This window comes from Musca autumnalis, unplaced genomic scaffold (genome assembly GCF_047663935.1).
Source record: "Musca autumnalis isolate F117 unplaced genomic scaffold, ASM4766393v1 scaffold_1, whole genome shotgun sequence".
In the NCBI taxonomy this organism is placed as follows: domain Eukaryota; kingdom Metazoa; phylum Arthropoda; class Insecta; order Diptera; family Muscidae; genus Musca; species Musca autumnalis.
The window spans coordinates 207,557,012-207,581,111 of NW_027411644.1; the positions used below are offsets into that span (position 1 = coordinate 207,557,012).

Consider the following 24,100-nt stretch of genomic DNA (forward strand, 5'->3'; position numbering starts at 1 on the left):
ATTTTTTAATAAATCAACGAATGTGTCGGAACATCGAAAATATTTTTAGAAAAATCGGCGCATGTTTTGGAACAACGAAAATATTTTTTAAAAAATCCACTTTTGTGTTTTAACATCGAAAATATTTTTTAAAAAATCCACTTTTGTGTTGGAACATCGAAAATATTTTTTAAAAAATCCACTTTTGTGTTGGAACATCGAAAATATTTTTTAAAAAATCCACTTTTGTGTTGGAACATCGATAATATTTTTTAAAAAATCCACGCTTGTATTGGAACATCGAAAATATTTGTTAAAAAATCCACGCTTGTATTGGAACATCGAAAATATTTGTTAAAAAATCCACGCTTGTATTGGAACATCGAAAATATTTGTTAAAAAATCCACGCATGTATTGGAACATCGAAAATATTTGTTAAAAAATCCACGCTTGTATTGGAACATCGAAAATATTTGTTAAAAAATCCACGCTTGTATTGGAACATCGAAAATATTTGTTAAAAAATCCACGCTTGTATTGGAACATCGAAAATATTTGTTAAAAAATCCACGCTTGTATTGGAACATCGAAAATATTTGTTAAAAAATCCACGCTTGTATTGGAACATCGAAAATATTTGTTAAAAAATCCACGCTTGTATTGGAACATCGAAAATATTTGTTAAAAAATCCACGCTTGTATTGGAACATCGAAAATATTTGTTAAAAAATCCACGCTTGTATTGGAACATCGAAAATATTTGTTAAAAAATCCACGCTTGTATTGGAACATCGAAAATATTTGTTAAAAAATCCACGCTTGTATTGGAACATCGAAAATATTTGTTAAAAAATCCACGCTTGTATTGGAACATCGAAAATATTTGTTAAAAAATCCACGCTTGTATTGGAACATCGAAAATATTTGTTAAAAAATCCACGCTTGTATTGGAACATCGAAAATATTTGTTAAAAAATCCACGCTTGTATTGGAACATCGAAAATATTTGTTAAAAAATCCACGCTTGTATTGGAACATCGAAAATATTTGTTAAAAAATCCACGCTTGTATTGGAACATCGAAAATATTTGTTAAAAAATCCACGCTTGTATTGGAACATCGAAAATATTTGTTAAAAAATCCACGCTTGTATTGGAACATCGAAAATATTTGTTAAAAAATCCACGCTTGTATTGGAACATCGAAAATATTTGTTAAAAAATCCACGCTTGTATTGGAACATCGAAAATATTTGTTAAAAAATCCACGCTTGTATTGGAACATCGAAAATATTTGTTAAAAAATCCACGCTTGTATTGGAACATCGAAAATATTTGTTAAAAAATCCACGCTTGTATTGGAACATCGAAAATATTTGTTAAAAAATCCACGCTTGTATTGGAACATCGAAAATATTTGTTAAAAAATCCACGCTTGTATTGGAACATCGAAAATATTTGTTAAAAAATCCACGCTTGTATTGGAACATCGAAAATATTTGTTAAAAAATCCACGCTTGTATTGGAACATCGAAAATATTTGTTAAAAAATCCACGCTTGTATTGGAACATCGAAAATATTTGTTAAAAAATCCACGCTTGTATTGGAACATCGAAAATATTTGTTAAAAAATCCACGCTTGTATTGGAACATCGAAAATATTTGTTAAAAAATCCACGCTTGTATTGGAACATCGAAAATATTTGTTAAAAAATCCACGCTTGTATTGGAACATCGAAAATATTTGTTAAAAAATCCACGCTTGTATTGGAACATCGAAAATATTTGTTAAAAAATCCACGCTTGTATTGGAACATCGAAAATATTTGTTAAAAAATCCACGCTTGTATTGGAACATCGAAAATATTTGTTAAAAAATCCACGCTTGTATTGGAACATCGAAAATATTTGTTAAAAAATCCACGCTTGTATTGGAACATCGAAAATATTTGTTAAAAAATCCACGCTTGTATTGGAACATCGAAAATATTTGTTAAAAAATCCACGCTTCTATTGGAACATCGAAAATATTTGTTAAAAAATCCACGCTTGTATTGGAACATCGAAAATATTTGTTAAAAAATCCACGCTTGTATTGGAACATCGAAAATATTTGTTAAAAAATCCACGCTTGTATTGGAACATCGAAAATATTTGTTAAAAAATCCACGCTTGTATTGGAACATCGAAAATATTTGTTAAAAAATCCACGCTTGTATTGGAACATCGAAAATATTTGTTAAAAAATCCACGCTTGTATTGGAACATCGAAAATATTTGTTAAAAAATCCACGCTTGTATTGGAACATCGAAAATATTTGTTAAAAAATCCACGCTTGTATTGGAACATCGAAAATATTTGTTAAAAAATCCACGCTTGTATTGGAACATCGAAAATATTTGTTAAAAAATCCACGCTTGTATTGGAACATCGAAAATATTTGTTAAAAAATCCACGCTTGTATTGGAACATCGAAAATATTTGTTAAAAAATCCACGCTTGTATTGGAACATCGAAAATATTTGTTAAAAAATCCACGCTTGTATTGGAACATCGAAAATATTTGTTAAAAAATCCACGCTTGTATTGGAACATCGAAAATATTTGTTAAAAAATCCACGCTTGTATTGGAACATCGAAAATATTTGTTAAAAAATCCACGCTTGTATTGGAACATCGAAAATATTTGTTAAAAAATCCACGCTTGTATTGGAACATCGAAAATATTTGTTAAAAAATCCACGCTTGTATTGGAACATCGAATATATTTGTTAAAAAATCCACGCTTGTATTGGAACATCGAAAATATTTGTTAAAAAATCCACGCTTGTATTGGAACATCGAAAATATTTGTTAAAAAATCCACGCTTGTATTGGAACATCGAAAATATTTGTTAAAAAATCCACGCTTGTATTGGAACATCGAAAATATTTGTTAAAAAATCCACGCTTGTATTGGAACATCGAAAATATTTGTTAAAAAATCCACGCTTGTATTGGAACATCGAAAATATTTGTTAAAAAATCCACGCTTGTATTGGAACATCGAAAATATTTGTTAAAAAATCCACGCTTGTATTGGAACATCGAAAATATTTGTTAAAAAATCCACGCTTGTATTGGAACATCGAAAATATTTGTTAAAAAATCCACGCTTGTATTGGAACATCGAAAATATTTGTTAAAAAATCCACGCTTGTATTGGAACATCGAAAATATTTGTTAAAAAATCCACGCTTGTATTGGAACATCGAAAATATTTGTTAAAAAATCCACGCTTGTATTGGAACATCGAAAATATTTGTTAAAAAATCCACGCTTGTATTGGAACATCGAAAATATTTGTTAAAAAATCCACGCTTGTATTGGAACATCGAAAATATTTGTTAAAAAATCCACGCTTGTATTGGAACATCGAAAATATTTGTTAAAAAATCCACGCTTGTATTGGAACATCGAAAATATTTGTTAAAAAATCCACGCTTGTATTGGAACATCGAAAATATTTGTTAAAAAATCCACGCTTGTATTGGAACATCGAAAATATTTGTTAAAAAATCCACGCTTGTATTGGAACATCGAAAATATTTGTTAAAAAATCCACGCTTGTATTGGAACATCGAAAATATTTGTTAAAAAATCCACGCTTGTATTGGAACATCGAAAATATTTGTTAAAAAATCCACGCTTGTATTGGAACATCGAAAATATTTGTTAAAAAATCCACGCTTGTATTGGAACATCGAAAATATTTGTTAAAAAATCCACGCTTGTATTGGAACATCGAAAATATTTGTTAAAAAATCCACGCTTGTATTGGAACATCGAAAATATTTGTTAAAAAATCCACGCTTGTATTGGAACATCGAAAATATTTGTTAAAAAATCCACGCTTGTATTGGAACATCGAAAATATTTGTTAAAAAATCCACGCTTGTATTGGAACATCGAAAATATTTGTTAAAAAATCCACGCTTGTGTTGGAACATCGAAAATATTTTTTTTAAATCCACGCTTGTATTGGAACATCGAAAATATTTGTTAAAAAATCCACGCTTGTATTGGAACATCGAAAATATTTGTTAAAAAATCCACGCTTGTATTGGAACATCGAAAATATTTGTTAAAAAATCCACGCTTGTATTGGAACATCGAAAATATTTGTTAAAAAATCCACGCTTGTCTTGGAACATCGAAAATATTTGTTAAAAAATCCACGCTTGTATTGGAACATCGAAAATATTTGTTAAAAAATCCACGCTTGTATTGGAACATCGAAAATATTTGTTAAAAAATCCACGCTTGTATTGGAACATCGAAAATATTTGTTAAAAAATCCACGCTTGTATTGGAACATCGAAAATATTTGTTAAAAAATCCACGCTTGTATTGGAACATCGAAAATATTTGTTAAAAAATCCACGCTTGTATTGGAACATCGAAAATATTTGTTAAAAAATCCACGCTTGTATTGGAACATCGAAAATATTTGTTAAAAAATCCACGCTTGTATTGGAACATCGAAAATATTTGTTAAAAAATCCACGCTTGTATTGGAACATCGAAAATATTTGTTAAAAAATCCACGCTTGTATTGGAACATCGAAAATATTTGTTAAAAAATCCACGCTTGTATTGGAACATCGAAAATATTTGTTAAAAAATCCACGCTTGTATTGGAACATCGAAAATATTTGTTAAAAAATCCACGCTTGTATTGGAACATCGAAAATATTTGTTAAAAAATCCACGCTTGTATTGGAACATCGAAAATATTTGTTAAAAAATCCACGCTTGTATTGGAACATCGAAAATATTTGTTAAAAAATCCACGCTTGTATTGGAACATCGAAAATATTTGTTAAAAAATCCACGCTTGTGTTGGAACATCGAAAATATTTTTTTTAAATCCACGCTTGTGTTCGAACACCGAAAATATTTTTTAAAAAATCAACGCTTGTGTTGGAACATCGAAAATATTTTTTTTTTAATCCAGGCCTGTGTTCGGACACCGAACATATTTTTTAATAAATCAACGAATGTGTCGGAACATCGAAAATATTTTTAGAAAAATCGGCGCATGTTTTGGAACAACGAAAATATTTTTTAAAAAATCCACTTTTGTGTTTTAACATCGAAAATATTTTTTAAAAAATCCACTTTTGTGTTGGAACATCGAAAATATTTTTTAAAAAATCCAATTTGTGTTGGAACATCGAAAATATTTGTTAAAAAATCCACGCTTGTATTGGAACATCGAAAATATTTGTTAAAAAATCCACGCTTGTATTGGAACATCGAAAATATTTGTTAAAAAATCCACGCTTGTATTGGAACATCGAAAATATTTGTTAAAAAATCCACGCTTGTATTGGAACATCGAAAATATTTGTTAAAAAATCCACGCTTGTATTGGAACATCGAAAATATTTGTTAAAAAATCCACGCTTGTATTGGAACATCGAAAATATTTGTTAAAAAATCCACGCTTGTATTGGAACATCGAAAATATTTGTTAAAAAATCCACGCTTGTATTGGAACATCGAAAATATTTGTTAAAAAATCCACGCTTGTATTGGAACATCGAAAATATTTGTTAAAAAATCCACGCTTGTATTGGAACATCGAAAATATTTGTTAAAAAATCCACGCTTGTATTGGAACATCGAAAATATTTGTTAAAAAATCCACGCTTGTATTGGAACATCGAAAATATTTGTTAAAAAATCCACGCTTGTATTGGAACATCGAAAATATTTGTTAAAAAATCCACGCTTGTATTGGAACATCGAAAATATTTGTTAAAAAATCCACGCTTGTATTGGAACATCGAAAATATTTGTTAAAAAATCCACGCTTGTATTGGAACATCGAAAATATTTGTTAAAAAATCCACGCTTGTATTGGAACATCGAAAATATTTGTTAAAAAATCCACGCTTGTATTGGAACATCGAAAATATTTGTTAAAAAATCCACGCTTGTATTGGAACATCGAAAATATTTGTTAAAAAATCCACGCTTGTATTGGAACATCGAAAATATTTGTTAAAAAATCCACGCTTGTATTGGAACATCGAAAATATTTGTTAAAAAATCCACGCTTGTATTGGAACATCGAAAATATTTGTTAAAAAATCCACGCTTGTATTGGAACATCGAAAATATTTGTTAAAAAATCCACGCTTGTATTGGAACATCGAAAATATTTGTTAAAAAATCCACGCTTGTATTGGAACATCGAAAATATTTGTTAAAAAATCCACGCTTGTATTGGAACATCGAAAATATTTTTTAAAAAATCCACGCTTGTGTTCGAACACCGAAAATATTTTTTAAAAAATCAACGCTTGTGTTGGAACATCGAAAATATTTTTTTTTAATCCAGGCCTGTGTTCGGACACCGAACATATTTTTTAATAAATCAACGAATGTGTCGGAACATCGAAAATATTTTTAGAAAAATCGGCGCATGTTTTGGAACAACGAAAATATTTTTTAAAAAATCCACTTTTGTGTTTTAACATCGAAAATATTTTTTAAAAAATCCACTTTTGTGTTGGAACATCGAAAATATTTTTTAAAAAATCCACTTTTGTGTTGGAACATCGATAATATTTTTTAAAAAATCCACGCTTGTATTGGAACATCGAAAATATTTGTTAAAAAATCCACGCTTGTATTGGAACATCGAAAATATTTGTTAAAAAATCCACGCTTGTATTGGAACATCGAAAATATTTGTTAAAAAATCCACGCTTGTATTGGAACATCGAAAATATTTGTTAAAAAATCCACGCTTGTATTGGAACATCGAAAATATTTGTTAAAAAATCCACGCTTGTATTGGAACATCGAAAATATTTGTTAAAAAATCCACGCTTGTATTGGAACATCGAAAATATTTGTTAAAAAATCCACGCTTGTATTGGAACATCGAAAATATTTGTTAAAAAATCCACGCTTGTATTGGAACATCGAAAATATTTGTTAAAAAATCCACGCTTGTATTGGAACATCGAAAATATTTGTTAAAAAATCCACGCTTGTATTGGAACATCGAAAATATTTGTTAAAAAATCCACGCTTGTATTGGAACATCGAAAATATTTGTTAAAAAATCCACGCTTGTATTGGAACATCGAAAATATTTGTTAAAAAATCCACGCTTGTATTGGAACATCGAAAATATTTGTTAAAAAATCCACGCTTGTATTGGAACATCGAAAATATTTGTTAAAAAATCCACGCTTGTATTGGAACATCGAAAATATTTGTTAAAAAATCCACGCTTGTATTGGAACATCGAAAATATTTGTTAAAAAATCCACGCTTGTATTGGAACATCGAAAATATTTGTTAAAAAATCCACGCTTGTATTGGAACATCGAAAATATTTGTTAAAAAATCCACGCTTGTATTGGAACATCGAAAATATTTGTTAAAAAATCCACGCTTGTATTGGAACATCGAAAATATTTGTTAAAAAATCCACGCTTGTATTGGAACATCGAAAATATTTGTTAAAAAATCCACGCTTGTATTGGAACATCGAAAATATTTGTTAAAAAATCCACGCTTGTATTGGAACATCGAAAATATTTGTTAAAAAATCCACGCTTGTATTGGAACATCGAAAATATTTGTTAAAAAATCCACGCTTGTATTGGAACATCGAAAATATTTGTTAAAAAATCCACGCTTGTATTGGAACATCGAAAATATTTGTTAAAAAATCCACGCTTGTATTGGAACATCGAAAATATTTGTTAAAAAATCCACGCTTGTATTGGAACATCGAAAATATTTGTTAAAAAATCCACGCTTGTATTGGAACATCGAAAATATTTGTTAAAAAATCCACGCTTGTATTGGAACATCGAAAATATTTGTTAAAAAATCCACGCTTGTATTGGAACATCGAAAATATTTGTTAAAAAATCCACGCTTGTATTGGAACATCGAAAATATTTGTTAAAAAATCCACGCTTGTATTGGAACATCGAAAATATTTGTTAAAAAATCCACGCTTGTATTGGAACATCGAAAATATTTGTTAAAAAATCCACGCTTGTATTGGAACATCGAAAATATTTGTTAAAAAATCCACGCTTGTATTGGAACATCGAAAATATTTGTTAAAAAATCCACGCTTGTATTGGAACATCGAAAATATTTGTTAAAAAATCCACGCTTGTATTGGAACATCGAAAATATTTGTTAAAAAATCCACGCTTGTATTGGAACATCGAAAATATTTGTTAAAAAATCCACGCTTGTATTGGAACATCGAAAATATTTGTTAAAAAATCCACGCTTGTATTGGAACATCGAAAATATTTGTTAAAAAATCCACGCTTGTATTGGAACATCGAAAATATTTGTTAAAAAATCCACGCTTGTATTGGAACATCGAAAATATTTGTTAAAAAATCCACGCTTGTATTGGAACATCGAAAATATTTGTTAAAAAATCCACGCTTGTATTGGAACATCGAAAATATTTGTTAAAAAATCCACGCTTGTATTGGAACATCGAAAATATTTGTTAAAAAATCCACGCTTGTATTGGAACATCGAAAATATTTGTTAAAAAATCCACGCTTGTATTGGAACATCGAAAATATTTGTTAAAAAATCCACGCTTGTATTGGAACATCGAAAATATTTGTTAAAAAATCCACGCTTGTATTGGAACATCGAAAATATTTGTTAAAAAATCCACGCTTGTATTGGAACATCGAAAATATTTGTTAAAAAATCCACGCTTGTATTGGAACATCGAAAATATTTGTTAAAAAATCCACGCTTGTATTGGAACATCGAAAATATTTGTTAAAAAATCCACGCTTGTATTGGAACATCGAAAATATTTGTTAAAAAATCCACGCTTGTATTGGAACATCGAAAATATTTGTTAAAAAATCCACGCTTGTATTGGAACATCGAAAATATTTGTTAAAAAATCCACGCTTGTATTGGAACATCGAAAATATTTGTTAAAAAATCCACGCTTGTATTGGAACATCGAAAATATTTGTTAAAAAATCCACGCTTGTATTGGAACATCGAAAATATTTGTTAAAAAATCCACGCTTGTATTGGAACATCGAAAATATTTTTTAAAAAATCCACGCTTGTATTGGAACATCGAAAATATTTTTTAAAAAATCCACGCTTGTATTGGATCATCGAAAATATTTTTTAAAAAATCCACGCTTGTATTGGAACATCGAAAATATTTTTTAAAAAATCCACGCTTGTATTGGAACATCGAAAATATTTTTTAAAAAATCCACGCTTGTATTGGAACATCGAAAATATTTTTTAAAAAATCCACGCTTGTATTGGAACATCGAAAATATTTTTTAAAAAATCCACGCTTGTATTGGAACATCGAAAATATTTTTTAAAAAATCCACGCTTGTATTGGAACATCGAAAATATTTTTTAAAAAATCCACGCTTGTATTGGAACATCGAAAATATTTTTTAAAAAATCCACGCTTGTGTTGGAATATCGAAAATATTTTTTTAAAAAATCCACGCTTGTGTTGGTATATCGAAAATATTTTTTAAAAAATCCCCGCTTTTGCTGGGAGCTGATTTCTTTTTTGAATCCACGCTTTTGCTGAAAGTTATAATTTTAGTTCACGCTTTTATTGGAAGTTTCTTTTTTTTTAAATTCACGATTTTGATGGAAACTGAAAAATATTTTTTTAAAAAATAGAAAACCTCAAGAGATCTCCAGTTTTCTACAAAAGACCTCAAAAGATCTTCTGTTGTCTAAAGATGACCTCTAGAGTTTATCTGTAGTGGAATTCTATAACTCATTTTTTGACTTACCGACAAAAATCGGTAAAATTAAAATGCTTATAATTTCGGTAATATACGTAAATTTTCGGTAGGTTAACCACCAACATAAAGCTGTCGCAAAGTCCTACCGATAGCAACAGTTTTGTCAACTTTTATTGACACTTTTCATTCATAATTTTGGATTTTTATTTTACTGATTTTTGTCGGTAACTCAAAAAATGTGTTAGAGAATTCCACTACTGATGTATACAGAAGACTTAACCGTGGGTTCTGTTATATACAAATGGTCTAAATGGGACTTCTTTTGTTTGTAGAAGTCCTCAAAACTTCTTATGTCAAGTTCTCCCCTAAGAGACGTTTCTGTTCCCTTCAAAAGACATCAAGAGTTCTTTTATAGACAACAGATAGCCTCTTTATGTCCACATAATGACCATGACATGCCGCATGTGTCGACAAGATTGCTTTAATGCATTTTGCTTTAGACATTGAGTGGACACAAGAAGAGATTAAAAGAGGGAAAACCTATTTACATACATATGTATGTATTTGCGTTAGGGTGGTATTGGATGCCTTAAAGGAATAAGTATATCCTGTGGGTCGTCGAATTGCACCCAAAACTCCAATCTTTATAAAAATATCAATTAAGTACGAACTACATTCTAGTACTATCCATTTTAAACTTATTCCTTAAGACCCAACTATCAGTTTTTTAAATAATAATGTTATGATTTTTTATGACATCTTTAACAAGCTTTCAATAATCTAAATATTGTCTGTGTGTATGCATTATAGAATCTATGTATACATGGTACATATACATACATATGTTCAAAGTAATCTTAATAACACACTTGACATAACAATTGTGGCGTTGCAATAGCTTCTGATTAATCCATACCTTGTTTATTGAACACAAGGCATTATTGTTGAAATTGAGCACAATATGTCCTGTTAATATGAACAAGTGTGTGACCTGTAAATATGTCCCCTTAATATGATAAAGCGTGTGTTTGCTATAACTTTAACAATTGCTTTATAAAGCAACACATTTTGTGTATGGTGAACATATTGGCTTAGCTTACAACAAATTTGAAGACCAAATACAGTGTGAAACAAAAGCCACATCAAAATTGGGGCAGTTCAAATTTTCTTTTGGCAATTAAAGCCTTTGATTAATATAATAAATCTTAAACTAAGTTTGGACAAAATATTACGAAATGCGCACCCGCCAGACAGATAGGCGGACGGAGCTAAATCGACTGCAAATTGCCTGAAACGAATTTCGTCCAAACATAATTGGGGTCTAGAACCGTTATTTCGATGAGGCACACTTTTGATCGTATCAAAGTGTATATACCCTCGTTAGCCTAAAGGCTGAGGGTATAACTAGGCAAGAGTGATCCTCATATAATAATTTATAATGTGGCTACGTGGACCTACGGTCCAAAATTTGGTCTTCGTAATATTCCAAACTTGGTTAAAAATATCACTTAAATGGTATGCGCTATATCTGTTGAACTTTGGATCTCCTAATATTTCAATAAAAGTTCAACATTTTCGTTTAAGTGTTCGAAGATCCGTTGGAAAATTATACCGCTGCTACCGACATAGTGGTCCAAGACCTCTAGTTATAAGATGACCAAACGTAATGGCTGGTGGGCGCGCTTTCTATCGAAAGGAATGACTCCCAAAATAAAATCAGACAATGTGGTACATTCCGTCAGGTATCACCTGCGCAACACATTTTTGAGCTTTAATCCAAATCAATATTTTTGTCGTCGTCCAAAAGGGCTACAAAATTCAGGAAATCCCCTGAAAACATATTTTTTGGTGAAAATGATTTTGATTGTGGTATTCCGGTATTCGATCTCTCCGTAAATGAAAGTTTCAATTCACATAGTCTGAGGGTATACTCGTATCTCTGTCGACAAAGTCGACTGCTACTTTTTTAGTTGTTGCTAGCCTATCAGCCTCACTCCATTGTCAGATGTTTCACAGTGGAGACTGAATTTCCCGACTGTCATATTCTAGGCGCAGAAAACCAGATGGTTTAACATCCGATAAACTACAAATCCGCAATCAAACAGTGGGTCAGTTTAAGGTGTTGTTGTGACACCTTTCCCAATCCATTGTATTTCCTGCATGGCATTAATATCGACCTTGTAAGTTTCAAGTAACTTCGATAGAGCGTACGTAAACTTCACCTTTTCCATAAAGAGTACAAATATTCGAGGTGCACGTCATGTTTTTTTAAACTTTTGAAAACAAAAATAAATAACAACCAAAAATACCTCAAAATCTTGTGTTTAATATGGAGTCGTCAACTTTAGAGAGTTTGGGTTTTAGGTCAGTGTTTACATGAGATGAAGAAGGGCCCATGATAAGTTCTTGCCTTTGCCATGTTAAAGCATATAAGGGCCGTTTATTGGTATCTTTCATCCTCTGAATCAGAGTCGTCATAGGTGATATCTCTAGATTAGACCGAAAGATAATGTGATCATATGCCATGCCTAAGAGGCTTTTGTATTTATTAAAGACTAACTTTTTCCAACTTCCGACTAACTAGCTCTCCATGTGACATGATAAAAACATACAACGAAGCCGTAGGATTTGACATATTATAGCTACTGAGTGCAGTATTTATACCGCCCACCATAGTATGGGGGATATATTAAGATTGTTTTTCCGTTTATAACGCATTGAAATAATCATTAGCGACCATATAAAGTATATATATCCTTGGTCGATATAACAATGTCCGTCTGTGGTAATCAGTCTAGCGTCCGCAATAATTGAGCTAGAACGCTATATGTTTGCACCCCAGTGTATTTTTTCCATAGGCAGGTCAAGTTCGAAGATGGGCTATATCGGTTCATTTTTTGGTAAAGCTCCCATATAACGGTACCTCCCGATTTTCGGTATTTTGAGGGCTAAAGCTACACTTTTTGGTCGAACTACCTGTAATTTAACATTTGAGGTTCCAAGTGGTCCCAAAATATCTCCACCAAATATCGTTAACATAGATTCATGTTTCGGTATAGTCCCCATATAATGGTACCTCCCGATTTTCGGCATTTTGAGGCTTCTAACTTCATGTTTTGGTGGAATTACCTGTAATTTGACGATTAATGTTCCCAAAGGTCACAAAACATCTCCGCCAACAATTGTTAACATAGGTCCATGTTTTGGTATAGCCCTAATATAACGGTACCTCCCGATAATCGGTATTTCGAGGATTTTAGCTATTTTTTTACCGAACTACCTGCAATTTAATATTTGAGGTTCCCAGCTGCTGCAAAGCATTTCCACCAAACATTTTCAACGTAGTTCCATTTTTCTGTACGGCCCCCGTATAACGGTACCTCCGGATATTCGGTGTTTTGAGGGTTTTCTGCTAAAGATTTTTGGTTGTACTACCTACAACTTGACGTTTGAGGTTCCCAGAGGTCACAAAACAACTCTATCAAAAATTGTCGACACGGCACCTCCCGATATTATTATTTTGTGAATTTTAGCTACCATTTTTCACAGAAGTATCTGCATTTTGACGTTTAAGGCTTCCCGTTGAGGTTCCCAGTGGTCACAAAACGTATCCATCCATAATTGTCAACATAGGCCCATGTTTTGGTATTGCCTCCATGTAACGGTACCTCCCAATTATAGATATTTTGAGAATTTTAACTTTTTGTTGGCAGAACTACCTGTTATTTGACATTTGAGGATCCCAGTGCTCAAAAATCTTCTCCATCAAAAATTGTCAACATAGGTTCACGTTTTGGTATAATTGTTATTGAGAATTTATTTTGAGAATTTCAGCTAGAATTGTTAGCCAAACTAGCCGTAAATTGTCATTTGAGGTTCCTAGTGGTCACAACAACTTTACACTGAAATTTTTGGTATAGCTCTCATATCACGATATCTTCCGAATTTATGTGTTTTGAGAATTTTAACTACTTTATGATCGAACCACCTGTTATTTGACATTTGACGTTCAAAGTGGTCACAAAATATCTCCACCAAAATTGGCAACATAGGTCCATACTTTGATATAGCCCTCATAAAAAGGTGGCGCCCGATTGAAGAAATATTTCGATACATTTTCTGACTTTGTAGAGCATTTTCGTTTCCGTGGTCACAAAATATATCTATTTAAAATTGTGTACAGGAAGGAAAATTAACTAATATGTATTTCATGATGGAGGCTATGAAATGTTCGGTCCGGCCGAACCTAACACTTTTTTACTTGTTTTTATTTTGTTTTATAAATCACCCCTAAAGTAATCCAAAACAAATTTTCGGAAAAATCTAATTGTTTAGAAAAGTTTCTCTAAGAAATATTTTCTCATTACAATTTCTTACAAATAAACTGCCTTTGAATTTAAGTGTATGCTCCATATACAACCATTATACTCCCCCATTCTAGTCCAAAACAACTTTAATTTATACTTTTTTTAATAGCAATACATAATTGCTTGGGCTTTATGAACTTTGCACAACAAGCAAAGTATATATTATTTACAAATTGCATGACCATACAAAATCCTAAGCAAATTCTAGGGCAACATAAGCCGAATATTTATTAGCATTTAACCTTAGAGTTAGTAACATAACATTACACCAATTTACGATTACAAACATATATTTTATGGTTTTTCTTTTCATGTTTTTTTTTCTCCCCCGTTTTTGCATATTTTCCAACCAACCAACAATGGATGAATGAATGGATGATGGCTACTGGCTAAACAAAACACATAATACCTACATCTGTGTGTGTAGTTCCAGAGGAAGTGGTCCAGTCAAGAAATGCCCAAGGTAATGTGTACCGTTGGGTAGAGGCTTATCGCAAATATGGCCACAAATTGGCAGCCGTAAATCCCATCAGCATTAAAAGTCAACAAAGGTAATAAAGCAAAAATAACAGAACAAAACAAAGCAAAACAAAATAAAAACACAAAAGAATAATAGGGAATAGAAATTTCACAAACAAAAAAACCTCGAATTATTTAACAAAGCTCAAAATATAACCCAACATTCAGAGAATAAATGACGAATCAACGCCAAAAACGAAACTACAACAATAGGCCAACATCCGCCAACTTTGCTAACAGGCATTCTACTAACATTCATTATTTCCTAACAACGAGACTTTTCCCCTTTTTTTCTTTTCATTTTCCATCTGAACAAGGTATTGCTTTCTGCTTTGTTCAGTTATCCGTTACATTTATTTGGACAAAACTGAAATGGCTAATAAAAGAAGAGATTTGTGGTCTTTATACACTTGTCATTATTAGGGTTGGTCGGATTTATGTTTTAAGCTTATTTAAGAACTAATTATTGGAGTTACAAATAAAAATCTCCTAATCTTTTTTATGTTAATTCAAATCAACGTTGATTATGGACAGAATACCCATTGATATGGAGGAAGACAGCCTTGGGGGTACAGAGGGTATAGATACATGTTCACGAGAAATGTGTCTCATTGATATAAAGGTTTAAGTACCACATATGTTAAGACATATGATAAGACCAAATCCACTTCAGACATTTTGAAATTGATCTAATTATGGCTCTCCATCCATCTGTCGCTGCTGTTGGCTGGATAACATAATAAGTATTAAAGGGAGTCAACGATTTGGTGCTAACATTGTACATCGTTAAATTTTTTCCAAACATGGATTTTTCCAAATAGAATCGTTTTGGATTTTTCCTAAAAGTATTGGATAAGTCCATACTTCCAGAGATAATAGTTCAACAGCTCTAAAACTAATGCTGACACCAAATGAAATGACTGATGAGAACGACAACATAGCCTTATTCCTTTAGGCTAAAATATGTCCCAAACATATCTTGCAGCAAACATATATATGTTTGCAACAGTCCCAAATATAACATATGTTTGGGTCCTGCAAACAAATATATGTTTGGGTGAAAACAAACCCAAAAGCCACAAAAAACATACACACACATTTATAAATGGTGGTGGTTTTTCTTTTATTAGAAATAACAAACACAAAAACAACAACAGACACATAGGTACATACAAAATCCCAAATACAAAAACTTTTAGAAAGGAAAACAAATAAAAACAAGTAAACAAATGTTATAGTCGGACGGGCCGGGCCGACCATGTGACACCCTATACCACTACCCCTGCAATTAGCTACTAGCACATCAAAATTTCTTTATTTAACAAACAAACTTACCGTAAGAAATAACTTTGTAGGAAACTGTGGTTCTCTACAAAAACCCACTATATATTAGGGAGTAGGACCGGGGAAGCATAAGTAGCTCTTTTTATACCCTCAGCATTTATGCTAACGAGGGTATATACACTTTCATACGGGCAAAATGTGCCTCATCGAAATAATGGTTTTAGACCCCAAGTATGTTTGGACGAAATGTGTTTCAGACAATTTGGAGTTGATTTAGCCATGTCCGTCCGTATGTCTGTCTGTCTGGCTGGCTGGAGCGCACGATAGCTCCCGAACGGATCAATCGATTCGGTCCAAAATTTGGCTTTCGTAATATTTGGGTGCCACCGTGGTGCAATGGTACGCTGAAGGTCGTGGGTTTGATTCCCCGGCCAGGCAACATCAAACATTTTTCAGCGGTGGCAAAATACCCCTCAGTAATGTTGGCAACATTTCCTGAGTATTTCAGCCATGTAAAACTTCACTACAAAGTGGTGTCTTAAGACACGCCGTTCGGACTCGGCGATAAACAGTAGGTCCCATATCATTGAGCTAATATGAATCGGGGTGCACTCATTGATATGAGAGAAGTCTCCCTTGTCCCTTCAGGGATGTTTGTGGAACAATTGTATATATATAATATTTTGCCCAAACTTAGTTTAAGTTCGAAGATGGGTTATATTGGTCCACTCCTTCCGGTACCTCCCCCACAAAAGCACGATAACTCTTGAAGGGAGTAATCGATTTGGCCCATAATTTGTACATCGTGAAATTTCTAGCAGACTTAGATGAGGTTCCCATATGGACTCAATCGTTCCACTCCTTCGGGTATCTCCCACACAAAATTTGGGAAAAGTTCAGTTTAGGACATGCTCTCGAATCGCTTTGATTTTTGTTGTAACAACTTGTATTCACTGTCCCCCATACAACGGTACAAGCTTCATCAGGGGCTAGTCTATACTCCCTGAGAAAATAGCCTGAAAGGTGCAAAAAACCCTATCACACCGTGTGTAGTGTTTGCACCGCAAGATAAATCTCGAACGGATCTGCCGATTCGGTCCACATTTTGGTCTTTGTAATATTTTGTGCAAACTTAGTTTAAGTTCGAAGATAAGCCATATCGGTCCACTCCTTCCGGTACCTCCCCCACTAAAGTTCGAAAATGTTCGGAAAAGTTGTACGTACGATAACTCTTGAAGGGAGCAACCATACTTTGCAACTCGTGAAATGTCTACCGGACTTAGATGAATTTCCAATATGGACTCAATCGGTCCAGTCCTTCGGGTACCTCCCACACAAAATTTGGGTTATGTTCAGTTTAGGACCTGCTTTCGAATCGCTTTGACTTTTGTTTCAGGAACTTGTATTCACTGTCACCCATACAACGGTACAAGTTTCATCAGGTGCAAGTCCACACTTCCTGAGAAAATAGCCCCAAAGTTGCAAGAAAACCCCTACGACACCGTGTGAGGTGGTTGGAACGCATGATAACTCTCGAACGGATCTGTTGATTCGGTCCAAAATTTGGCCTTAGTAATATTTTGTACAAACATAGTTTAAGTTCGAAGATAAGCCGTATCGGTCCACTCCTTCAGGTACCTCCGCCACAAAAGTTCAAAAATTGTCGGAAAAATTGTTCGTACGGTAACTCTTGAAGGGAGTGGCGGAATAGGTCCATACTTTACACATCCTAATATATATACCAGGTATAGATCAGGTTCAAATATGGACTATATTTGTCCACTTCATCCAGTACATCCCAAACAAAATTTCGGATAAGTTGACTTTAAGACCTGCTATCGAATCACTTTGATTTTTGTTGAGGCAACTTGCATCGTCTGCCTCAATTACGATGGTAAAAGTTTTTTAGGGGCAAATCCACACTTCAGCCCGATGGGAGTAAAAACCCCCTATGGCACCATATGTAGTGGCTGGAGATCCACTTCCATAATGGTCAATGTCGATCCATTCCTTTAAGTATTTCCTCCGCAAAACTTTTGCCCTTTAATCCTAATCAACATTTTTGTCGTTTCATACGCCCAACATTTTCAAAACTCTCTAAATATTTTCGACCGAACTATTTGTAAGTCAACATTTGAGGTTCCCAGTGGTCACGCAACATCTCCACCAAAAACTGTCAACGTAGGTCCATGTTGTTGTATAGCCCCCCTATATAAATTGTCAACATAGGTCAAATGTGTTCTTCTTTGACACGGCGGTGCCGAAGATTTTCGGCAATTTACACACATATGACCCGAATGCATAGAAAGAGCGTGCGAATGAGGGATAATGTTTTGATTTGTTTTTGTTTTGTAGCGTGCGTGCATAAAAACACACTAACACACAGTCATAAGTTGCCAATCGTTTGAATACATTCACATTTTGGTCTGTTCTCTTCTTGGTCACCCATGACATAGGTCCATGTTTTTGTATAGCCTCCCTAAGACGGTACCTCCCCATTTTCGGTTTTTTAACCGATCTATGTGTAATTCGAAAAACTGTCAACAAAAGGTCCATAGGTACCTCCGATTTTTGGATCCAAACATATATTTGTTTGGATCCAAACATATTTCTAAAATATATTTTTCTGCGTGTATCCTTGGTACGACCGATTTGTTTGTTTTAAAGCTCTAAGTTATACGGCGACCAACTGAAATGACTGGTGGGCGCGATATTATCGAAAAGAAATGACACCCAAAATAAGATACACTTCCAAAATGGACTACGTAGATCCATTCACTCAAATACCTCCCCCGCAATACTTTTCAGCTTTAATCCTAATCCACATTTTTGTCGGCAAGTTAAATGACCGAAAAGGGCGAAAAAATTCTGAAACCCCCTAAATACATAATTTTTGCGGAAAGAAATTTTGGTTCGATATTCGGTCTGCCCGTAGATAAAAGATTCAATTCACATAGGCTGAGCGTATATATCTCTTTCAGCAAAGCTGACTGATAATTTTGTACTTATTATCTCGAACTTAGGTTAGGTTATGCTAAGGTCGAGACCAAAGGTCCATTGGGTCCAATGTGTTCATCCTGTGGGTGGAAGAAAAAAAGATAGAATGGAAGCGTGGTATTAAAAAATAAAGTTTAGATGGCAAGTAGTTAGGAAAGATAGGTAGGACCTCAAAGAGGAAGCCTCCAGTTGATTGTAATTTAGTTTAAATTCCAAAGACGCTCTGAGTACTTTCCCTATAGCCATATAAGGCTTCTTGAGAAAAGGACACTACGTACTGGGTCCAAGTCTGATAACTATGGGACAGACGAGTGCTCATAATCACCAACCATTGGACATTGGTATATTAGGCGCCCGATGGCCTCTGTCTCTTCCTCATTCTCACATTGGCTGCGGTCATCGGCATTGCTTTCATCCAACCAACATGTTCTTAATCTTACATAGCAGTGTCCCGTAATGACCCCTACAGCAATTCTAATCTCGACCTTGTTAAGTAGAAATAAGGAAGAAGTTCTACGTCAAAGAGGCCTCGAAACTCTGAAACCACGTTCGTTCTATCAATAACGAACAGTTAGATTTGTATAGAAGTTGCCGAGTTTATTCCAGCTTCCTCAATTGTAATATTTGAAGACAGTGATGCCTCCTCTGCAATATCCTTTCCGTCAATGGCACTGTGTAGCGGTACCCAGCAGAAAGTGATTTCATTCTGTAACCTTCCTATCAGATTTGAGTGTCAAGAGTGCCGCCTGGCTGTCGACATATACCAACTCTGGCCTTTCAGAGCCACTTATGTTGACTTGTATCAGCCCTAGCTAGCATTACCGCTTGGAAGACGGACAGATTTAACATATATAAAGCCTGAAATCGAGTTCCTCGTAAAGAAGTCCCGTCGCAGTTCCGTCTACCATTTTGAATTCATCCGAATAAATGGCCAAGCTTTGTGGAAGTGATTTGAAAGGATGAAAAGTACTGAAAACCCATGAAATACTTGCATTATTTATTATCCCATTGACCAAGTTTTGACATGCATATGGTGATTAAGATGGCTCTTACGGTATCACCTGAGCAATTACTGCAATTAAAGCATGCCATTGTGTTGCTGTACCGGAAGAAGCTTTGTCTCCTCGTGTAGATGGTCCACTGAAGGAAAATATGAGGAGGAGGCACCTCTTGTGGTTGTCAGAGCGCATTCTGGCAGGTTTGAATATTTTTCCACCATGTTGCACTTATATTCGCTGACCACACTGGCACTGCGTAGCTTAGCACAGACTCATCGCGTTATATGTTGTTAATAAGGTTTCTTTATCTGTACCCCAAGTACCGCTGGCTAGGGATTTGACGACCTTGTTTCTACATCTCAGCTTGTCACAGATAGCTGTGGCATCAGGACCCAACGCTTTGGATGATTTAGCATTCCTGAAGGAATTCGCAACATCATCCATTGTAAATTGTGGTTGTTTCTTATCGGCAGGAAGATATCTAATGCGATCTAGTACTCTTCTCTTTGCCTTGTCTCTCCCGGGGTGCACGACAACTGTCGATTAAAAAATCTTGCGCCCCTCTTAACCGTTGTTCACAATTCAGTTATTCCGGCTCCAATGTTTTAATTCTTCAGATGATTTAGGCTCACCGACAAACCTGTTAACTTCCAGTGTCAGTTCTCTGATCCTGGGGTCACTGGAGTAGGCTTGATGGCTCACTTACTAATCCCGCCGCCTATGCTTTGAAATTTAGTCTCACTTCGGATATTTAACTAGTCTCGGATCATCATCTCTGTTACCCTTACATTAAAAGGTTTGGACATATATCTGAAGCGGCGATTGGCGAGCTTAAACTAAGCCATTTAGCATTTCCATGGTTGATGGCAGTGCGGCATTCAGAGGTAAAATGGTCTAACCTGATTTGAACGAAGAAAACAACGGGTTTTCAGTTGACGTCATTTGCCAGACCGTTTGACACGGTATCTGGGAAAGTGTGGCCATCTCGTTTAATTCTGACAGGGGACCGAATGCCATATGTCATGATGAGCAATAAAGTCCCCCTAGACCAGACGGTTATGACCTTCCAAAAACGGACTAATGTTGGGCCTATAACCTGGAGTACAGCTATTTATCGGCGGGTTGGGTACCTTCAGCAACTCTACCTTGGCAGTTCCACAACTGACTGCTACCCCCATACATTGAATGAATGGGTCATTAGAGCCAAGCTCAAGCGAGATAGGTCTGAATTGAACAAACTAGTGCAATAAGAAAGCTAATCCCCCCACCTACAGTTCTGATGTGATCCTTCCTCAGAACGTTGTTACCACCACAACGCTGTAAACTGCAGTTGTTGAGCATGGTTTCCAGAGTCCATTGCAACAAAATTTAAAAAGTATGTATTTTCATTGACTGGGACAGCAACGGCTGGTGTTAAATGGCGCTTGTGCGGCTGCTCTTGGGGGGACTGCCGGGAAGTCTCGTATTCTGATGACGACGATGACTTACTGGCGACTGTGTTCACGCAACGTACATCTCACCAAAGTTTGAGTGTGGTGGATGCTGATCTGACAAACCGATCACATCCATATTTGTCCTAGGTTTTCCTCCGTTCCGGCACGGAGAAAAAGAATTCGGAGCAGGCATTCCGGGATATGCTTCCCCCAACACAGAAAAACGATACAAATCCAAACAAGTGTATTCTGAAATGGCAGCCGAATTTCTATTCCTATTTTGAATGTCATCTTATAAATGTTCTTCACTGGAATTTGAATTTTGTATATTATCATTAAAACAAAACGATTCATGTTATACCCAAACAAACGATTTTTTAATAATTCACCTAACCCTCCTTTTATGTCCAATTTTATTCCACAGTTTATTGGAAGAATTAAATCCAGTATTTTATGGTCTACAAAATAAAGAGGCGGTCAAACCACAGGGTATATTAAATGCACCGGAATTGGCTAGTCATACAACGACGGTAGAAGAATTGGAGAGATTACTGAAAGAAATATACTGCGGCAATACAGTGAGTGCAGAATTTGGATATGTGGAGGTAAGTTTATGTTTTATTTGTTTCTTGTATGCTTGTATGAATGTGTTTTAGGCTGTGTATAGCTTTATACGTAAATTTGTTGAACTATAAGTGGCATAGAGGATAAGAGATAAATTTATGACAGTCAGTTGAACGATGAATATCTTCTACAACTCCATAGCCGTTGAGTTTTTTAAGTTAATTTCAAAGGCCTTCCACAAATCCATGGGCGTGTATTTTTTAAGTAAATTTCAAACGCCTTCCACAGCTCCATAAGAGGTAGTTTACACTATCTATCAATGTCATATGACACGAAATAAAAACATTCCATATTTACCCACGGAGGCAATGTGGAGACGTCGTTTTTTACATTCTGGCTGGTGTGGACGCACAGAATAAATGGCGTAAGGAAAATCTCCAATATTACACATATTAGCGAATATATAACGATGGAAAATTTCATGTCATATGACATTTACATATAGTGTAAACTACCCCTAAGCGTGGATTTTCTAAGTAAATTTCAAAGGCCTTCCCAGCTCCATAGGCGTGGATTTTTTAAGTTAATTTCAAAGGCCTTCCACAGCTCCATAGGCTTGGATTTTTTAAGTAAACTTCAAAGGTCTTCCACAGCTCCATAGGCGTGGATTTTTTAAGTAAATTTCAAAGGCCTTCCACAGCTCCAAAGGCGTGGATTTTTTAAGTAAATTTCAAAGGCCTTCCACAACTCCACGGGCGTCGATTTTTTTAAGTCAATTTCAAAGGCCTTCCACAGCTCCATAGGCGTGGATTTTTTAAGTAAATTTCAAAGGCCTTCCACAGCTCCATACGCGTGGATTTTTTAAGTAAATTTCAAAGGCCGTCCACAGCTCCATCGGCGTGGATATTTTAAGTAAATTTCAAAGGCCTTCCACAGCTTCATAGGTGTGGATTTTTAAAGTAAATTTCAAAGGCCTTCCACAGCTCCAGAGGCGTGGATTTTTTAAGTAAATTTCAAAGGCATGGATTTTTTAAGTAAATTTCAAAGGCCTTCCACAGCTCCATAGGCGTGGATTTTTTAAGTAAATTTCAAAGGCCTTCCACAGCTCCATAGGCGTGGATTTTTTAAGTAAATTTCAAAGGCCTTCCACAGCTCCATAGGCGTGGATTTTTTAAGTAAATTTCAAAGGCCTTCCACAGCTCCATAGGCGTGGATTTTTTAAGTAAATTTCAAAGGCCTTCCACAGCTCCATAGGCGTGTATTTTTTAAGTAAATTTCAAAGGTCTTCCACAGCTCCATAGGCGTGGATTTTTTAAGTAAATTTCAAAGGCCTTCCACAGCTCCATAGGCGTGGATTTTTTAAGTAAATTTCAAAGGCCTTCCACAGCTCCATAGGCGTGGATTTTTTAAGTAAATTCCAAAGGCCTTCCACAGCTCCATAGGCGTGGATTTTTTAAGTAAATTTCAAAGGCCTTCCACAGCTCCATAGGCGTGGATTTTTTAAGTAAATTTCAAAGGCCTTCCACAGCTCCATAGGCGTGGATTTTTTAAGTAAATTTCAAAGGCCTTCCACAGCTCCATAGGCGTGGATTTTTTAAGTAAATTTCAAAGGCCTTCCACAGCTCCATAGGCGTGGATTTTTTAAGTAAATTTCAAAGGCCTTCCACAGCTCCATAGGCGTGGATTTTTTAAGTAAATTTCAAAGGCCTTCCACAGCTCCATAGGCGTGGATTTTTTAAGTAAATTTCAAAGGCCTTCCACAGCTCCATAGGCGTGGATTTTTTAAGTAAATTTCAAAGGCCTTCCACAGCTCCATAGGCGTGGATTTTTTAAGTAAATTTCAAAGGCCTTCCACAGCTCCATAGGCGTGGATTTTTTAAGTAAATTTCAAAGGCCTTCCACAGCTCCATAGGCGTGGATTTTTTAAGTAAATTTCAAAGGCCTTCCACAGCTCCATAGGCGTGGATTTTTTAAGTAAATTTCAAAGGCCTTCCACAGCTCCATAGGCGTGGATTTTTTAAGTAAATTTCAAAGGCCTTCCACAGCTCCATAGGCGTGGATTTTTTAAGTAAATTTCAAAGGCCTTCCACAGCTCCATAGGCGTGGATTTTTTAAGTAAATTTCAAAGGCCTTCCACAGCTCCATAGGCGTGGATTTTTT

The 24,100-nt window shown here is 34.7% G+C and overlaps 1 protein-coding gene across 2 annotated transcripts in view; it reads left to right on the top strand.

Moving 5' to 3' along the window:
* The window catches only part of LOC141389004 (probable 2-oxoadipate dehydrogenase complex component E1 homolog), a 75,773-nt gene that overhangs the window by 20,948 nt on the left and 30,725 nt on the right, over positions 1 to 24,100 (top strand). For both annotated transcript variants that reach the window (XM_073959979.1, XM_073959980.1), the window contains 2 exons: positions 14,573 to 14,696; positions 21,801 to 21,981. In XM_073959979.1, coding sequence (XP_073816080.1) covers positions 14,573 to 14,696; positions 21,801 to 21,981 — 305 coding nt within the window. The remainder of the gene's footprint in view (positions 1 to 14,572; positions 14,697 to 21,800; positions 21,982 to 24,100) is intronic.